This window comes from Haliotis rufescens, unplaced genomic scaffold (genome assembly GCF_023055435.1).
Source record: "Haliotis rufescens isolate VD_foot unplaced genomic scaffold, xgHalRufe1.0.p SCAF_16, whole genome shotgun sequence".
Taxonomy (NCBI): domain Eukaryota; kingdom Metazoa; phylum Mollusca; class Gastropoda; order Lepetellida; family Haliotidae; genus Haliotis; species Haliotis rufescens.
In genome coordinates, this window is record NW_025963846.1 from 33,825,136 (window position 1) to 33,844,957 (window position 19,822).

The 19,822-nt window shown below is 42.2% G+C and overlaps 1 protein-coding gene across 1 annotated transcript; it reads right to left on the reverse strand.

Annotated features, from left to right (window-relative positions):
- Window positions 1–673: 673 nt before the first annotated feature.
- Window positions 674–14,832, reverse strand: LOC124133861 (prostaglandin reductase 1-like). Its single transcript, XM_046498449.2, has 9 exons — window positions 14,619–14,832; window positions 9,251–9,296; window positions 7,262–7,318; window positions 6,231–6,410; window positions 5,251–5,368; window positions 3,937–4,089; window positions 2,974–3,079; window positions 2,588–2,706; window positions 674–1,749 (listed from the first exon to the last, which is right to left on the reverse strand). The coding sequence occupies exons 1-9, from the start codon at window positions 14,722–14,724 to the stop codon at window positions 1,639–1,641; spliced, it is 996 nt and encodes a 331-aa protein (XP_046354405.2). The 5' UTR covers window positions 14,725–14,832; the 3' UTR covers window positions 674–1,638.
- Between the last annotated feature and the right edge of the window lie 4,990 nt (window positions 14,833–19,822).

Consider the following 19,822-nt stretch of genomic DNA (forward strand, 5'->3'; position numbering starts at 1 on the left):
TATCTGCTGACAACGAGTTGGCGGTGCACATGCTTTGCAAATCCTGCAATCGACCGAAATCTCCACGATAGTTTACGAACCGGATTTCGATTTCAGTGCGCGATTTTGATTGGACTATGCATAGACTCGTTAGCCCAGCCAAAATGTAACTCCATAATTCTAGCCTAGTTCGGCAAGGGTTGAAACTGGTCTTTTATGGTCAGTTAACTCTCTTGCTTCGGGAAGATGTCCAAAGAAAGGTATATCAGAGTAAACGATCTGATTATTGTGAGACTGAAGCTAATATTAGACCATGATTTGGTGTGAACCATAAAGAGGCATGAAAGATATCTGCCGACGCCCAGTTGACGGTACACATCCTTTGCAAACCCTACAGTCGACCGACATCGGCACGTTGAAATCCATGTTGTTTGCGAGCCGGGTGTCTAATTCGTCACGCGATTTTGATGAGACTATGCATAGACTTCTTAGACCATCCAAAATGTAACTCCGAAATTGCAGCCTAGTTCGGCAAAGGTAGAAACTGGACTTTTTATAGTCAGTTAACGCCCTTGATTCGGGAATATGTGTATTGCTTTTAAAATCCCGTGTGTGACACGAGCGTACCGATTACCCTTGTCGAAACTTTATGTGTTCAATGTACTGCTTTTGCAATAATGACTTGATGTCCGGATCGGAAAACACATTTTATTGTATAAAGATATAATTCATTTGACAAATAATCCATTCTAATTTCTGATTGGCATCACAACAGATTGAATACAATAGCATACAAACTTATTCTGAAAACAATAACATAGAACGTGAGATACTCACAACAGATAGTGTACAATGACATACAAATATACTTCTGAAAACAACTTTGATAAACCATGTGAGATACTCACACATTAACACAAAAGATACTCTGAGAGTCTGGTCTGCCGTTTCTGGACCAGGCAATCCAGTGACTGACATTATGAGCAACGATACACACCGCCGGGTTACGGTGACACCAAGTCAACGATGTCACCGAGCATGACCACCCGATCCATTCGGTCGCCTCTTACAACCAGCATGGGTTGCTGGGACGTAATTCTAACCGTGAATACCCATGGGCTTCCGAGATACGAGGAATAACGCATTATGTGTACCAAGTGGATCATCTGAGTCTTGAATTCCAGTCTTGAACCTCGGAACATTAATTCATTGGAGACAGATTCTTAGTAAAATAGGGTGTATCATATTTACTACTTAACAGAAGTTACAGAACACTCATTTTTTTCTTATGACTCTAATTAATTTGTAATGGCCTGTAATATTTACTACTTTAAAGAAGTTAAAGAAGAACCGATTTTTTTCCATATGGCTATAGTCAGGCATGGCCTTTGTAAAGAAACACAGCAAAATATAACAACCTACAAGTATGTTCTTATTACATAATCGCTAGAATGGACAAGCAAGCAGTTACTTTGCAATAAGCATAAATCAGAACGGAATATATTTTCTCAGTGAAATCACTGAAGTACGCCACGTATTGCAATATTCCAGCAATTTCACGGGGTGGGTGGGGGGTGGGGGTGGGGTTGGACACTAGAAATGGGCTACACCATCGCACCCGTGCACATATTGGCAATGCTTATGCTGGGGTAGATAGGGCTAAACCTTCACGATCATCTTGCCGGTGTTAGCTCCTGAGAACAGGGACACGAATGCCTTTGGCATGTTGTCAAATCCGTTATGAACCGTCTCCCTGTACTTGAGCTTGCCCTGCAGCAGAAGAATGCATTTCAATATACATCAAGCTAGGATCCGAATCCATTAACTTCGTGGCCTTATGTGACATGATTGCAAAGGCCACCCTGACAGTAAACTTTCCAAGTGCTTTTCGCTAAGGGAAAAGTGATGAATAACTGCAACACTTAGAATCATGAACCCTGTGTTGACGTACATAAAGGGAGTCATGATAATTTGAACCCTGACGATCTGTTGCAATTTACTATGGTCTATGACTGCTATGTATAACAATGTGTCTATGACTGCTATGTATAACAATGTGTCTACGACTGCTATGTATAACAATGTGTCCATGACAGCTATGTATAACAATGTGTCCATAACTGCTATATATAACAGTATCTGTATGACTGCTTTGTATAACAATGTGTCCATGACTGCTATGTATAACAATGTGTCCATGACTGCTATGTATATCAATGTGTCTACGACTGCTATGTATAACAATGTGTCCATGACTGCTATGTATAACAATGTGTCCATGTTTGCTATGTATAACAATGTGTCTACGACTGCTATATACAACAATGTGTCTACGACTGCTATATACAACAATGTGTCTATGACTGCTATATATAAGAATGTGTCCATGCCTGCTATGTATAACAATGTGTCTATGACTGCTATGTATAACAATGTGCCTACGACTGCTATGTATAACAATGTGTCTACGACTGCTATGTATAACAATGTGTCTACGACTGCTATGTATAACAATGTGTCTACGACTGCTATGTATAACAATGTGTCTACGACTGCTATGTATAACAATGTGTCTACGACTGCTATGTATAACAATGTCAACACTTACCTCGTTTACCCATTTAAGAAGCTGGGTTCTGCTCTCCTGAAATTTGGAGTCCCAGTCGAATATGACGAATCCCTGTACTTTTAGTCTCTTTATGAGGATGGTGAGGAATGGTGACGGCACTGTAAAACATAGAGTAAATGAGTCAGAACTCCATATTAGAAGATTACATGTTACATAACACATTCATGCATGCATTAAAATGTTTTACTTCATTCACAGAGCGGTGTCTAAACTGCACATGACAAGCAAGCCGACCTGCGCTGATACGAGCGTCATCGTAGTTTGAAAGTTCGTTTTGGAGAAGCAGGTAAGAGTTACCTGCCCCTGTCCATGTATTGGGGAGGGTTTATCATGGACGTCATGTGTTCTATCTGTGCTAAACGTACCCAATGGTTCCTTGCCGGTGTTATAGGTGGAAATGGCCCCACCCACACACATCCGTCCGTAGTTGTTCATGTGCTCCAGCACGCGGTAGGCGTTTTCACCGCCGACCTGCAAAGACATGGCTATCATCATTGCGTTTCCCCCGTGAAGATTCCGGGAGAAAATATAGGTCCGAAGCAACATTTGCTTTTCATTTTGTTTGTTTGTTTGTTTGTTTGTTTGTTTGTTTAAAAGAAAACGTTTTACTCTGATACCTCCGAAAACATGTAAACACCATGATTAATATATATTTATTTTATTGTTGTTTAACGCGGTCTTTAAATAATCGAGTCTGGACCAGACAATCCAGTGATTGACATCATGAGCATCGATTTACGCAATCGGGATACGATGACATACATCAACCAAGCGAGCGAGCCTGACGACCCGCCTCTTACGACAAGCATAGTCACTTTTTACGACAAGCATGGGTTGCTGAAGACCTATTCTACCCCGGATCTTCACGGGTATTGCTTTTCGTACGAGGCGACTAAATGGCTCGGGTGGTCCGGTTAACTTGGTTAATTGCATTTCATCTTTACCTTCGAAAGATTGGGATACTAGTGAATCACTTGCTTATCTCGTCCAGACTCGAATACTTATATACTGTCATCATATAGCTGGCACATTGTTGATTTAAGACTTTAAACAAAACAATACACCACCATCATCATCACCATCATCATCATCATCCCCGACATCATACTGTTTTCCACAGCGTGGAACAGTGACACTCATTTCAATTAACATAAGATCACAGCTCATATCATTACTTCTCTGTATTAATGTTGCGTCCAAAATTAATATAGGCTTTAAAACTAATGAAGGATACACGGTATGTATTTATAGAACAGCGTTATACATGTAACCTGACAACTAATTAAAAACATTAGGCGTGTAAATGTAAATATTAACGTGTTACACACGTTGTCATAGAAACAGTCGATGCCCTTTGGTGCAGCAGCCTTGAGTGCGTCGTCCAGTTTCACTTCCTTATAGTTGAACACGTAGTCAAACCCAAGACTCTTCAGCCAATCACACTTCTGCTTGGATCCGGCAGACCCAATCACCCTGCAACCCTGCAAACAATTAAGAGTGAGTGAGTGAGTTGTGTTTAACGCCGCTTTTAACAGTTTTCCAGTCATATCACGGCGTGTCAGCTCAATGTGGGAGGAAAGCCCCAAGTGATGCAGGTGTCAGACGTTTACCACTTCGGTGAAACCCAAGAGCACGGATATGGTGCTGACAAACCTAGAAACATAATTCGAACCCACAATCATAGGTTTCTGGCGTGCCCAAGGGACGCAACTCTGCACAGCGAATTGCGGCGCCTTAGACGACTGGGCCATCCGTGACCCAGAATCTATTAGATTTTTGGTGACCTACAACAGAGTGTTGAGTGCTGAAAGAGATTCTCTTACTTTTAGGGTCGATTATATGACCCATCATATGAGAAGGGGCGGTTTGGTAGCCTAGTGGTTAAATCGTTTGCTCGTCACGCCGAAGACCCGGAGTCGATTCCTCAAAGGATGCAATGTGAGGTGAGGTGAAATTGGGTTTAACGTCGCGTCCAAGATTATTGCACTTATATAGCGACGTGCATGCACGTGTGTGTGTGTGGCTGCTTGTACTAGTCCGGACTGATGCCGATTTATAGTGCTAGTCCACTGAAATACCATGCCGCAGTTTAACATGAATACCCCACTCGGACACAGTATACAGACTCCGAGCCGACCAGTCCTTGTTTTAGCCCTTTATGCCGAGCTAGACAGGGTAACAACAAGTACCATCTTTTAACGTAATTTGGAATGACGCGGCCGGGGATCGAACCCCGCTCTCCGGGCGGACGCTCTACCACTAGACCACGGAGGCGGTCAAAGGGTGCAATGTGTGAAGCCCATTTGTGGTGTCCCCCGCCCCGATATTGCTTGAATATTGCTAAAAGCGACTTAAAACAATACAAACTCATGTAAGATAAAGATAATTCATATCATATATCGAACGCCGATGTGGTGTAGTTGATAGCGCGTCATTCTAAAACACTTTAAAAGATGGTACTTGTTCTGATGACAAAACAAGGACTGGTCAGCTCGGAGTCAGTATACTGTGTATGATCGGGGTATCCATGTCAAACTGCGGCATGGTATCTCAGTGGTCTAACACTGGAAAACCGACACTATTCCGGATTAGAACAAGCAGACACTGACAAGTATTCCCTGAATTGTGTTTCTCTATCCTACCTTGATCTTGGCGATCTGTCCAACCACACTGCCCACTGCCCCTGCTGCCCCGCTGACCAGCACCGTGTCCCCAGCTTTGGGCTGACACACCTCCAGGAAACCTAGATACGCCGTCACTCTGAAACAATGGCACCAGGACAATCTCATTAAAATCGGAACATTTACTCCGATATTATAACTCTCTGCGTGAATATCTGAGGGTGAGCCTTCTAACCAGCCAAACAGTGACCAGGCTTCTAAGCTCCCAGAACGGGTGAGCGAAGTATTCAGACAAGCATATTGGATTTTTGTATCTTGAAATTGAATATAATCGGCAAAGTGCGAATGCAAAACGATAAAGCAGCGCGAGTATTTTGTTGTGGACATTATATACATCGTATCTGAGCGCCATATCATCTGCACGAAAAGGGATATATTATAAGAGGGGATATTTGTGTTCGTTGCAAGGCTCGAAACTCTCAAATCGAGATTAGAATCTTGATTGTCTCCAGAACCCATCCTATATTTAGACCTGGGGATCAAAGTTAACTCAAGGATCACCTGACGCGACCGTCTGTATGTGGGTGTGGTCAGAATGTGACGGAGAGAGGAGTAAAAATCTGATTTTAGTGAGACCGGCACAAGAATGGTCTGGATACACAAAGTCGTGGAACACAACCAGGACTGCACAAAATAGCGCATCTATATAAAATGTCTGAATTAACTGACCGAACGGGCGCCCCGTAACCTAAGGCGCTACAATTCGCTATCAAGCGTTGCGTCCTTAGCCATGTAAGGATCAGCTGGTCCCGAGTTCGAATCCTGAATTCGCACAAATGACAATCTTTGGTCTGTCAGTTATAAACGTGTACGACTTGCGTCACTTTGGGCCCGTTACATCAGAACCTACAGGAAGACGTCGACATCAAATTGAATAAGAAAATACACTAAATTCTTGGTTACTTACATTAAAAGAGATATATTTTTTCACTCGCTCTTACCCTGTCATCCCAATGACTCCAAGAGCTATCGACGGGTCTTTGCCACCGAGGTTGGGCACTTTAAGAAGCTTGAGAGCCTCGGGGTTTTCTTTGGGGTTGACCAACGACCTGCTCCGCCACCCACTGTAACACTGGACGAGTGCTCCAACAGGGTACTCGCTGTTCTTGCTCTCAGTCACTCTGAAGGTTGAAGCAGCAATGGTTTCAAGACAATCATATACAGGCCACAATTAAAGGAGTTAGAAACGTGGTAATAGTTATTCAATCAGAATGTGTCATGTACTGCAGCCCGTGCCTTCCAGCACTGAACCATTTACTGACAGTTAAAATTATTCCCAGTCATCTTTGACTATCCAAGGCATAATATCTACAAATACTCTGGGCCTATTCTTTGTTTGTTTGTTTTGTTTGCTTCACGCCGCACTCAGCAATATTCCAGCTATATGACGGCGGTCTGTATATAATCGAGTCTGGACCAGACAATCCAGTGACTGACATCATGAGCATCGATCCACGCGATTGGGATAACATGACATGCATCAACCAAGTCAGCGAGTCTGACCACCCGATCCCGTTCGTCACCTTTTACGGCAAGCATGGGTTGCTGAAGACCTATTCCACCCCGGATCTTCACGGGCCTATTCACTATCATTAGATACATGTGGCTTGAATATTGAGACCAATTTGAAAGACACCACAAGAGGGTAACGGATCAGAGAAATACAACTGCAACGTCACTTCTTAAACAACGTTAACGTCATGGCAGTGATTATAGAAAATTTCGACACGGTGAACAATATTTATATACATATGTTGTTATATGTAGTTGTATTTATTGTATAATTCTTATTTGTTGTCGTTTTAAATGATGTGTTTTTAAACTGTTTTTGTTGTGTTTAATGTTGTGGTTATTTTTGTGTTATGTGGTGATTAACGGTGTGTTCACTGACGTGCTAATTATGATAAGTGTCATAACTATTGTTGTTAATGTGTTTAATGGTGTTTATTTTTGTGTTAATAATGTGTCCTACCTTGAGACTTGTTCTCCCATCAGCACTTTCCCTACAGCCAACCCAGCCATGCCAGTTCTTGACAACACAGAGATCATGAGTACATGTTACATAGAGAATCTCACCTGAGTGTCTTTTGATATCAAATATATCATCACGAGTTGTTAAAAGTGTAAAATCTCAGAGGTTTTGAAAGACCCGAGGGTGAAATTTTATTTTTCATCCAACATCATTCTTCCAACTTTTTCAGTCTGTAGACAGTAATAGCCAGTGTCCTTGGTTTAAAAAGTACTGCTAACAGCCTCAGTAGCAGAGCCATTAGTGATGTCATTTGACTGTGACGTCATGGTTACCAATGGTCTTGAAAGCATTGTGATGCAATTTCATTGCAGCGATAACTACAGTGTAGGTGTCGCTTGATCTCACCCAGTTTGGGATGACAAATTCTAATTAGTGAACCGTTCTATTGAATGAATTACCTGTATTTCAGAACAAATGTTCGAGAGAGTAGTGAGTGAGTTTGATTTAACGCCGCTTTGAACAGTGTTCAAGTTATTTGAGGGCGTGTCAGATTGATGTTCGAGGAAAGCCCGATGTGACGCAGGTCTTAGACGTTTACCACTTTCGTGAAACCCACGAGCGCTGATATGGTGCCAAGAAACCAACAAATATAATCGGGGTGAAGCATGATTCGAAACCATGAGACGCAACTCTGCACTGCGAATTGCGGCGCCTCCGGGAGAGTAAAAACTCCTGACAATGTATATGATTCAGTCGGCCATTTCCCCTCACTTATGAACTTAATCAGCAGTGTAACATGGATATGGTAGCTAATTACTTCACAACTTCGTTTTCAAACTATTAATAATTACCATTTAATAATTCGAAAGTATATTAATCTTATATATGTACTTCTACGCGTGCATGCACACTGACGCAAATATACAAATGCACGTGACTGACATTTTCTAATATACACGTGCATGTGACATGGACATTGTCTAATATACACTTGTACGTGAGATAGACATTGCCATATATACACCTGCATGTGACATATATTGTCAAAGTATACACGTGCATGTGACACGGACATAGTCAAAGTATACACGTGCATGTGAGATAGACATGGTCATATATACACGTGCATGTGAGATAGACATTGTCACATGTACACCTGCATGTGACAGATAGTGTCAATGTATGCACGTGGATGTTAGGTAGACATGGTCATATATACACGTGCATGTGAGATGGACATTGTCACATGTACACCTGCATGTGACAGATAGTGCCAAAGTATGCACGTGGATGTAAGGTAGACATGGTCATATATACACGTGCATGTGAGATAGACATTGTCACATACACACCTGCATGTGACAGATGTTGTCAAAGTTTTCACGTGCATGTGACATGGACATAGTCAGAGTGTACACGTGCATGTGACATGGACATGGTCAAATATGCACGCGCAAAACACATAGACGTCACGTGCATGTTTCATGTAAACTGTCAAACATCAACGTATATGTGACATGAAACACTGATATCCCTACTATGTGCACGTGTTATGAAACACTGTCAAACGCACACGTGCATGTGATATGGAACACTGTCAAACACACACGTGCATGTGAAATGAAATATTGTCAAACACATATGTGCATGTAATATGGAACACTGTCATACACACACGTGCATGTGAAATGAAATACTGTCAAACACACACGTGCATGTGATATGGAACACTGTCAAACACACACCTGCATGTGATATGAAATACTGTCAAACACCCACGTGCATGTGATATGGAACACTGCTAAACTCACACGTGCATGTGATACGGAACACTGTCAAACACACGTGCATGTGAAATGAAATAGTGACAAACACACACGTGCATGTGATATGAAACACTGTCAAACACACGCGTGCATATGATATGGAACACTGACGAATTAACAGGTGCATTTAGGTGCATATACAGAACAAAAAATAAACACAAACCTCATATATGGATCAACAGTCAGACATACTGCCTCAGTCACAAACTCTGAAACAAATTGTTAAATGTACGTGGTCGTGTGCGGTACACGAGCGATGGAACACATGTCCACGGGCACAACATGCAGGGAAACGGGAACGTAGAAATGGCTTGTCACAAACAAATATTATATCAAGCGTAGGAGGGATGCACTGAATTACAGATAAACCAGATATAATAAAATTATATTGTGGTCTCTGGATAAACTGATCAAAAATATTATTTCTTTCCGTAAACACGATGCAATGTACATTCATTTATCATACACGAAAGGCGGAGATTTTTAAAATTTGGAAAAGTGATATTTTCACAGCAGCGACAGAAAAGTACGGAAGCGTAGTAGGGCAACGGTGACATTTTTGTTGTCTAAGTAACTCGCACTGATCGGCTGATCGGGGAGTCACTCGGTGCAACGGAATAGCCTCGTTCACAGCCGTGAGTAACGAAGTTACCCGCCCGTGTGCCTGTTGCATAAGGCAGGATAGTCATATTGTTGAAACGCCGGACCCATATATACAAATACACAATGTACGTCACTCGCCATCTCGCCGAAGTTGAAATCTGCTGCATCGTTTGAATTCAATGGAAATGAACATATGTCATGTTCACAATACCTCCCCAACACAGATAAAATATATGTATACATTTATAAATACACTTAAAATCTGATAGTTTACCATTGCAATGTAACCATTCATAATATTATGACGAGCAAATTTTATCAATCATTGAATATTTCATTTATACATATTACATTTGTTAAAGACACGGGGGCACGGGTGGCCCTGCGGTCTAAGGCGCCGCGGTTCGCTGTGCAGAGTTGCGTCCCTTGGGCACGCCAGAAACCTTTGATTGTGGGTTGAAATCCCGGTTCGCATCGATTATGTTTCTAGGTTTGTCAGCACCATACCCGTGCTCGTTGATTTCACCGAAGTGGTAAACGTCTGAGACCTGCATCACTTCGGGCTTTCCTCCCACATTAAGCTGACACGCCGCGATATAACTGGAATACTGTTAAACTCACTCACTCACTGTTAAAGGCAACACGGCACGCATTCACGCACACGCATAGATACCCATGAAGCAATATGCTATTCGTCGTGCTAGTGACATTAATTTGCTATGAAGCATATGTGTCTGAAAAATAATTGGTTTGTAAATTTGTACCCATTTGCACTGATTAGTTACAGGCTGGACAAAAATTAAAAACGAGAAATGAATGAAATAACAACAGGCTTTTAGCATTATTTTTTATAACTTTTTAGCCACTTGCATTTTAATTTCACAGCTGCGCATATTACTTTCGCAAGGAAAAATGTTTCCTATAAAAAACCAAGGGGGGCAACTGCCCCCCCCCCCCCCCCCCCCCCCCCCCCTTTCCCCGGCTGGCTACGGCACTGTAGGTATGGTATGAAAATACCCATATAATAACCTTTTTATCATTTTTTACCCTAACATCAAATTGTAAAATGAATCCATTCAAAAATCATCTCTCAATTTCAGATGTGTCCGTAAAATCAACCTTGGTTGGAAGACATTGTCACCGGAAAATCAGCCGAGCAGACGACGCACCAAGGGACGTAACTCTAATTTCTTACGGCTGACATCGATCACCCATTCAAAATGCAACCCGTATTACGCCCCCTGCCGGGCTGATATGGCTTGATACGAATCTGTAATACAGGTCTGGTTATTACACCCCTGTGATATGACCGTCTCAATGTTGGCTCTATCGCACATGCAGTACCTCGTGTCATTGATGGGCATCTGATAAACATGCGTGTAGTGTATGTGGTTACTGGTTAGTACATATTATTGAATCAACTCCCGTTGAATTTCCTGGAATGTTACCACATTGTGTTGAATTCTTTTGTTAATTAAAAATGATTTCAGTACCAATATTAACTAGACCCGTGAAGATCCGGGGTAGAATAGGTCTTCAGCAACCCATGCTTGCCGTAAAAGGTGACTATGCTTGTCGTAAAAGGCGACTTACGGGATCGGGTGGTCAGGCTCGCTGACTTGGTTGATGCATGTCATCGTATCCCAATTGCGTGGATCGATGCTCATGATGTCAATCACTGATTCGATTATTTACAGACCGCCGCCATACAGCTTGAATATTGCTGAGTGCGGCATAAAAACAACAAATAAACAAAACAAAAAATGATAGAAAAAAACGTTTTCCCCTTTAAAACAAGATGGGATGTTTCACAGGCTGCTGCTATTGAAATATCGAGAAACTACCGATGTACCTACCTGTGGTTGATGCATGTCACCGATCCCAATTGCGTGGATCGATGCTCATGATATTGATCACTGGATTGTCTGGTCCAGACTCGATTATTTACAGACCGCGTTAAACAACAATAAAAAAATATATATATTAATTATGGTGTTTACATGATTGTTTTCGGGGGTATCAGAGTAAAACGTTTTCTTTTGAAATATGAATGTTTATTTGCCCTTTACTAAGAATCCAGAATTGAATATTCGGCCAGACCACATTTTGTACGCGGGTAATGGTTGATCATCATTAAAAACATACAGTAAACTACGGTTATAACGAACTCAAAGGGACTACTAATTTTAGTTCGTTATAACCGTAATTCGTTATAAGCATATATACAGCATAACCACAGCATATAGTCGGGACTAAAAAGTTCGTTCGTTATATCCGTTAGTTCGTTATAAGCGTGTTCGTTATAACCGTAGTTTACTGTACATGGCTGTGGAGAATACCGTATTGAGCGCAGACCTGGTCTCTACTTGCTTGGCAGACAGCCGCGGTTGAGCCAATATGTCGATCAAATCACCAGATATTAATAAATAAATTGCAAAATTGATGGTATGTGACACGCGTATGTGGAGGGAGGTGGGGAAGTATTGTAAACATGGCATGCGTCATTTCCATTTAATTTAAACGATAAAGCAAGATGGCGAGTGACCTTGTCTATGTGACGTCACGAGTTTGGCTTCCGCAGAAAGCCCGGCTTCAGGGGCGTGTCCTTCCGAACACTTGCATTTCTGTGTGGACGGTGAAACTTCACAACCAGTGACTGATTCACTGGATAACAATTGTTCCTGTAATTTGTTTGAAACTCATCTTATTTTAAAAGCTATGATTCAAATGTCGATATTTAATTCGATTCAAATTGCTTAGCGATCTCGCCTCCCTGCTTTTGTTCGGCGCCATGTTTGTTGTCTCAAAGTTGATGTTTTAATGGGCTTGTAGATCAGATTGAATAGAAGGCCTCGTCTGCGAGTTTGTTATTATATAATTTTTGTATTTTATTAGTTACATGATCCTGTGATTGAATACCTCAGGGCGTGAAATAAAATTAAAATAGTCAATTCAAATATTTTACGTAGTTTATTAATATTTTCAAATTAGCACTATATCTTGTTTGCGTGCAGGAAGCCATGTGTGAAAAGGTTCATGTGTACAGTAGGGAGAATTTAGATTTGCATTTTACTTGTTTTGGGTAATTTGTTGTTAAAAAGTCTGTCAACTACAAATGGAGTACATAAATAGGATATTGCATGTGAAATGTGATGTATCTCTCATCTAGTGACGCGGAAAGGGACATATCTTCACGAGTGGCGCACGTCACTGGATGTGAGATATATCATATTCTTAAAAGACATGACATATACTCAATATATTCTTTGTATAAACATGGACTTTTGACGTTGTTTCTTTGAAAATACCCCAAGGCAAAATTATAGTTGCAATGATCGTATAAGATTCTTCATAACTAAATTAAATAAATATTTGTCATGACAATGATTTGTTATCTCTTAACACTTAAAAAGACAGTGCAGGAGTTTGATGGGATGTTAATGTGGGGTAACAATAATTAAGTCATACCACAAAATGTACAGTTCTAATTTGGAGGACAATAACCAGACATTTCACCATGTAATGTAGGTCGTGCAAGGAAGACAAGTGCAGCACACGTGAGTGTATGCGTACGCGAGTACGTGCGTGCGTGAGCCACATTTGAGCATCTCCGCCGCCCCTCCTCACCCACTAGAAGCGAATACATGAACTTACATTTACAAGTGAGTATAGCCTGGGTTGCATACTCCCAAGGGAGCTGAGAATGATGAGTGCGCACTGATCCATCGACCGGGGTAATACTGTCTAAGCGCTTAGATCATGCTTGTGCATGGAGTACAGCGCAATACCATGAACTGATTTTCATTTGGTAGGTGACAAACTATGAAAACATACATGTAATTAGGGCGAACCGACATTTTAGCCATGGTCACAGATTTCGATGAGTGAGTGAGCGAGTTGGGTTTACCGCCGCTTTTAACATTAATATTCAAGTTACATTGCGGCGTGTCAGCTTAATGTGGGAGGAAAGCCCGAAGTGATGCAGGTCTCAGACGTTTACCACTTCGGTGAAACCCACGAGCATGGATATGGTGCTGACAAATCTAGAAACATAATCGGGGCGAACCGGGATTCCAACCCAGAATCATAGGCTTCTGGCCATAGACTGGGCCACCCGTGCCCCCAGATTTCGATCACGCCAATGGGACGAAACTGTTCAAATATTCAGTTAGCGTGCCATGGGTAAAGAGGGCAAAGCCGGGATTCAAACCTTCTTACATAAAAGAATTTAAACCTCATCCGGTACACTAGAGGGCACTGGTGGCCCAAATGACTAAGGCGCCCCAATACACGGTCCAAAGTTGCGTCCCACGGCTGTGTCAGGATCTGCTAATCGTGGGCTCGAATCTCAGATTCAACCCTGAGTATAATCTTTGGTTTGTCCTCACCATTTGCATGCTCGTGGGCGAACCAAATAGCTCAACGGACCTTCATTTCGAAATTGGGGGCACGGGTGGCCCAGTCGTCTAAGGCGCTGCGATTCGCTGTGCAGAGTTGCGTCCCTTGGGCACGCCAGAAACCTATGATTCTGGGTTCGAATCCCGGTTCGCCCCAATTATGTTTCTAGGTTTGTCAGCACCACACCCGTGCTCGTGCGTTTCACCGAAGTGGTAAACGTCTGAGACGTGCATCACTTCGGGCTTTCCTCCCACATAAAGCTGACACGCCGTGATATAACTGGAATACTGTTAAAAGCGGCGTTAAAAACCCAACTCACTCACACTCATTTCGAAATGTCATCTATGACTCGAAATAACTGTTAAAAGAAGTAAACCATGCAAGCTCACTCATCCCTGAACACACAATAAGCAATACTGCTGGGCGATATTAACTGCGCGGTCTCCATGACCAAGCCAGGTCTACAATCTCGACGACAACTGCATTAAGCATTATGTAAGTGCATCAAGCTGACTCCTAGCTCTCCCTACCTCCCTGCTTGGGGGCCGGAATCTCTTCCTCGATGAGGCGGAAATTGGCCTCCGTGGGCTCCCCCTCGAAATCCTTCGCCAACACCCATGCCTTTCCCTTCACCATGGTCGTGTATATCTTTACCCGGGGTAGATCTCCTGTGTTACCTTGGACTGCGCTGTCTCTCGATGTGGCAGATCTGCACGCCCGGAGACTTTATACAGACCGTTTCCCGTGAGTCAGCAAAATTCAGAGCGATTACGTTATGTGCGATGTGCATGTCATTGTTGACCTAATGCAGTGTTGATGTCGATTTGACTTATTACGCGTCATGATGACAGATCAGTTTTTAATTTATGGCAATCGGTTCTATCAAACACCCACAAGTTTGGCTCAGGTAAAGACAACAAAAATGTTAGCTGGACAAGCTGGAATTCCTGACAAAATGGTATTGACCTGAAACTGTGACCGTAAACATATTATGTCAGCTCATATGACCACCATAATTTTACACAAAAAAACAAAAAAATTGTTTGTGTATTTATGTGTGTGTATCAGTGCGTGCGTGCGTGCGTGCGTGCGTGCGTGCGTGCGTGCGTGCGTGCGAGCGAGCGAGTTACGTTTACACTTTGACTGCATCGTGTGCATATGTTAGGGTCAAATATGTAAGTTGACTCAGTTTTTACTTCGGCAATTTACAAAACGCCTAAATATTTCAATTATTTTTCGAATTGACTAGAAATCTGTTAATTTAGCTTATTATGGTAACGGATTCCAAACATTTTGATGTATAATTTCATTACCCAGTATCTGAAAATGTTACGATTAAAAGAGAACGAAAGTCAATGGATATTTTATATATTAGTATTCTTGGCTTCTTATCCTTGCATAATGAGTCTATTTTGATGTTTTTAAGCCATTTTAAAGTTCTTAATCAGTTTGAGCCAAGGGAATCACATTTTACACAGTGACTGTACCATATACACATCTACAAACGAAACGCTTGTGAACACAACGACTAAGTGTTGTCTGTCTGTCTGTCAACTTCCAAACGTTAAAGTAAAGGAACTAGAATGATTGTGTTCAAATACTGCAGCAAAAGAATGAAAACAGAATTTAAATATCGTAATTACAGACCACAAAAGTTATACTTTGTTGACCTTTGGTCTGAATGATGATGATATTGTCATATCTTGACTGCCTGATTGCATGAAAACTCTTGAGCTTGATATATGGGGCGAGTGAGTGAGTGAATGAGTTTGATTATACGCCTCTTTTAGCAATATTCCCCTAATATCACGGCGGGGGAAACCAGAAATGGGCTTCACACATTGTACCCATTTCGGGGATCGAACCCGGGTCTTCGGCATGACGAGCGAACGCTTTAACCACTAGGCTACCCGACAGCCCCTTATAGGGGACGGAACTATGTTACTAGTCTCTCCTTATGTTAATACGTGGCAGCATTTGTTCTTACCCCCTTCACTATGACATGTAACTACTTTGTTTAGATTGAATCTAATTCATGTATCTATCTTATAAAATGTATCTTCAATACTTGAGGAAATAAAGACAATCTATCCGTTGGTTTTACATATATGAGACCCGTGAAGCCCCGGGTAGAGAGTAGGTCTTCAGCAACCGATGCTTGCGGTGGTCAGGCTCGCTGACTTGGTTGAGGGCATGTCATCGTATCCCAATTGCGTGGATCGATGCTCGTGATGTCAATCACTGGATTGTCTGGTCGAGACTCGATTATTCACAGACCGCCGTCAAAGCTGAAATATTGCTGAGTGCGGCGTAATCAATACATATACAGTTTAGTCCCCTACTCGAGTAAACCTACATTTTATAAACGCTTACTTACTTACAAATCCACTGTGCAAGATAACAGTGATTAATCAATCAACTTATTATCGATCGATGTCTTTTGCAACCCAACAGATCATTCCTCTCTTGCTGTGCTGCCACGTGCATATTGCATAGCGTGTAATACATTCACCATATCAGACCTGGGTTCAAAACCCCAATCTTAGATTGACTAGTTACCCCGGACATGAGGAATGTCAAATGGGAATCACTGATTGTTTTATATCCTAGACAACCCAGAGGCAGGGATGAACGCTGTGCGGGTAGTTTGCACATTCTTAGTCAGGTAGTCAGGTAGTCAGGTAGGCTACGTGTTGTAGGAAGCAATGTTTACTAATCCCGAGTGATACCTGACTGAGAGTTACTTTCAATCAATTCAATCAGAAACCACAGGCACAAGCTCCGACCAACCCACACATCCAAGACCCTCACAACACCACAAAAACTTTTTTCATCCCCCAGAACCCCCCCCCCCCCCCCCCCCCCCCCTCATGGTTATCACACACACACACACACGCACGCACGCACGCACACACGTACGCACGCACGCACGCACGCACGCACACAGACACATACACACACAGAGACAGACAGACACACACACACACACACACAGAGACACACACACACAGACACACACCCACACCCACACAACCCTATTTTGACTACAACTTAAATCATGGAAATTTAAATCTGTCTTCTCACTGGGGTCACTGATCTAGTCTGTTCTATTTAAATCTTACTCACGACATCTTACATTATGTTTTGTCAGTCATAGTGGATCACATTTACACAAAAGGTAGAAGGTAAGTGTAAATGGCGGCAATGGACCATATCGGGTGTATTTTTAAAACCGTAGAAATGGGCCGCATGGCCAATGGGGACACCACCTCAGTTGTGTTACCACAAATTATACTCAGCTCGTCAAGGGCTCGATTCCCGACATGGGTACAATGTGTGAAGCCCATTTCTGGTGTCCCCCGCCGTGATATTGCTGGAATATTGCTAAAAGTGGCGTAAAACCATACGCACTCATTTTCTAATTTATGTTAAGTCGGGTAACCTCACAAGAACTCTCAACCTCCGCTCTTCTAGACGTCGATCGATCGGGTAATGTGTTCTAAGGTACAAAACGTGCCATTGACAGCGAGCCAATGCTACGTAAATGCGTGGAGAGAGCCTATGAACGTGGCACAGCAACCCATGTGTACACCACACATTCATACCGAGAATAGCGGTGTTTTGTCAACATTAACCCATCGCCCGTCAATATCAAGGCGATCCGACGCGCAAGGCGATCTGGCTCGTGGGACGGCTGAAATAAACATGTGTACAATTCTGTTTGCTCAGTCGCTGTCGAATCTTACGTCATACATGTTCTGACCTATCAGTGGTGTTACGATGTATAAACACACAGGCTTAACGAATGAGACAAGGAGAATGCCTGTTTCCTATACAAACACTACTACTATTTCGGTGATTCGTGCAGTGGAAAAACACAAGCCGAAGGTTGTTGATGTGCGGTGATGTAATGTTTAACAAACAGCGTTTTATGCAGCATGACGAGACGTATGCCGAAATGCAAAAGCTCTTACCTCATACAGTTAACTACGTTTATAACGAACACGCTTATAACAATTTGACGGATATAACGAAATGTTTTGATCCCCGTGCATTTGCTGTATATTTGCTGTATATATGCTTATAACGAACTACGGTTATAGCGAACTAAAAATAGTGGTCCCTTTGAGTTCGTTATAACCGAAGTTTACTGGATTCTGTTTCACGAAAACCTACCAACAGAAACTGTACTGTACTGGGCCGATTGCACAAAGCGATCTTAGCGCTAAGATGATCGTAACTCCCATACTTTAACATAGGCTTAAGATAATCTTAGCACTAAGATCGCTTTGTGCAAGTGGCCCCTGGTCTGAACAATCTGTTAAAAACATGGTCTAAGTGCTGGATGATTTAACTATGGAAGCCGTTTCATGCTAATGTGTGCACTACCTTATTCACTCCTGCATTATCGTCATCAACATACAACAGCCAGCCCCTCCTAAAGGCGAGTGCAACAAAAGTATTTCACTGAACACCCACGTGAGACGATGTTATCACTTAAGTACTACCGGAAATGATAGAAAAAATGCCGTAAAAGGTGACTATGCTTGACGTAAGAGGCGATTAACGGGATCGGGTGGTCAGGCGCGCTGACTTGGTTGATACATGTAATCGTATCCCAATTTCGTGGATCGATGCTCATGATGTCAATAACTGATTTGATTATTTACCGACCGCCGCCATACAGCTGGAATATTGCTGAGTGCGGCGTAAAACCAACAAATAAACAAAACAAAAAATGATAGAAAAAAACGTTTTGCCCCTTTAAACAAGATGGGATGTTTCACAGGCTGCTGCTAATAAAATATCGAGAAACTAATGAGGTACCTACCTGTGGTCTGAAGTATTTTAGTCACAAGAAGATTCAAGTCCAGTTGGGGAAGTCTGAAACGGACCATAGAAATATACGTATCTAACTCCGTTATAGTAATATTAATGTAGTCTTCATAAAACATCTAATCCACACAAAAACCAACATGTCAATTGGAAAAAAACAAAATTTGTGTTGTCAACACTGCTCCCACGACGCATACCTGCATTACACCTGTATGGCCACAGAGACGGTATCTGAGGTAGGAAATGTCTACAAGTTCTTTACACTTGAGAGAGATAGTGGGAAACCATTTATTAGTTTAGATAGGGTGTAGTACCGAACTGCACAAGCTCTGGGGCTTTCATATCAACAAGGGGCGGTCGGGTAGCCTAGTGGTTAAAGCGTGCGCTCGTCACGCCGAAGACCCGGGTTCGATTCCCCACATGGGTACAATGTGTGAAGCCCATTTCTGGTGTCCCCCGCCGTGATATTGCTGGAATATTGCTAAAAGCGGCGTAAAACCATACTCACTCACTCACTCATATCAACAAGTCTATGGTATGGTAAATAACACAAAGACGGTAGGGGTCGTCTCAAAACCCCAAAAGGTATTAGACAGCTTTGATAAAGGGGTGATCAGGAGAACAGCGTACATGTGTAGAATTCGGGAGGAAACTAAAGACACAATTAATGTTTCCCGTACTACATTACATATTGCTGTCAAAGAGTGAGTAAGTTAAGATTTAACGTCACATCGGCAATATTTCAGCCATATCGTGACGAAACAAAATTGACATTAACAGTATATAGTAAGTAGTACAAAATTCTGCCGACGAAGGGCAGTATAAAAACTAGCATAGCACAGATTGTCGTAAAACTAGTTTGACTATGTTAAAAGAGGTAACTAACAGAATCATTTGA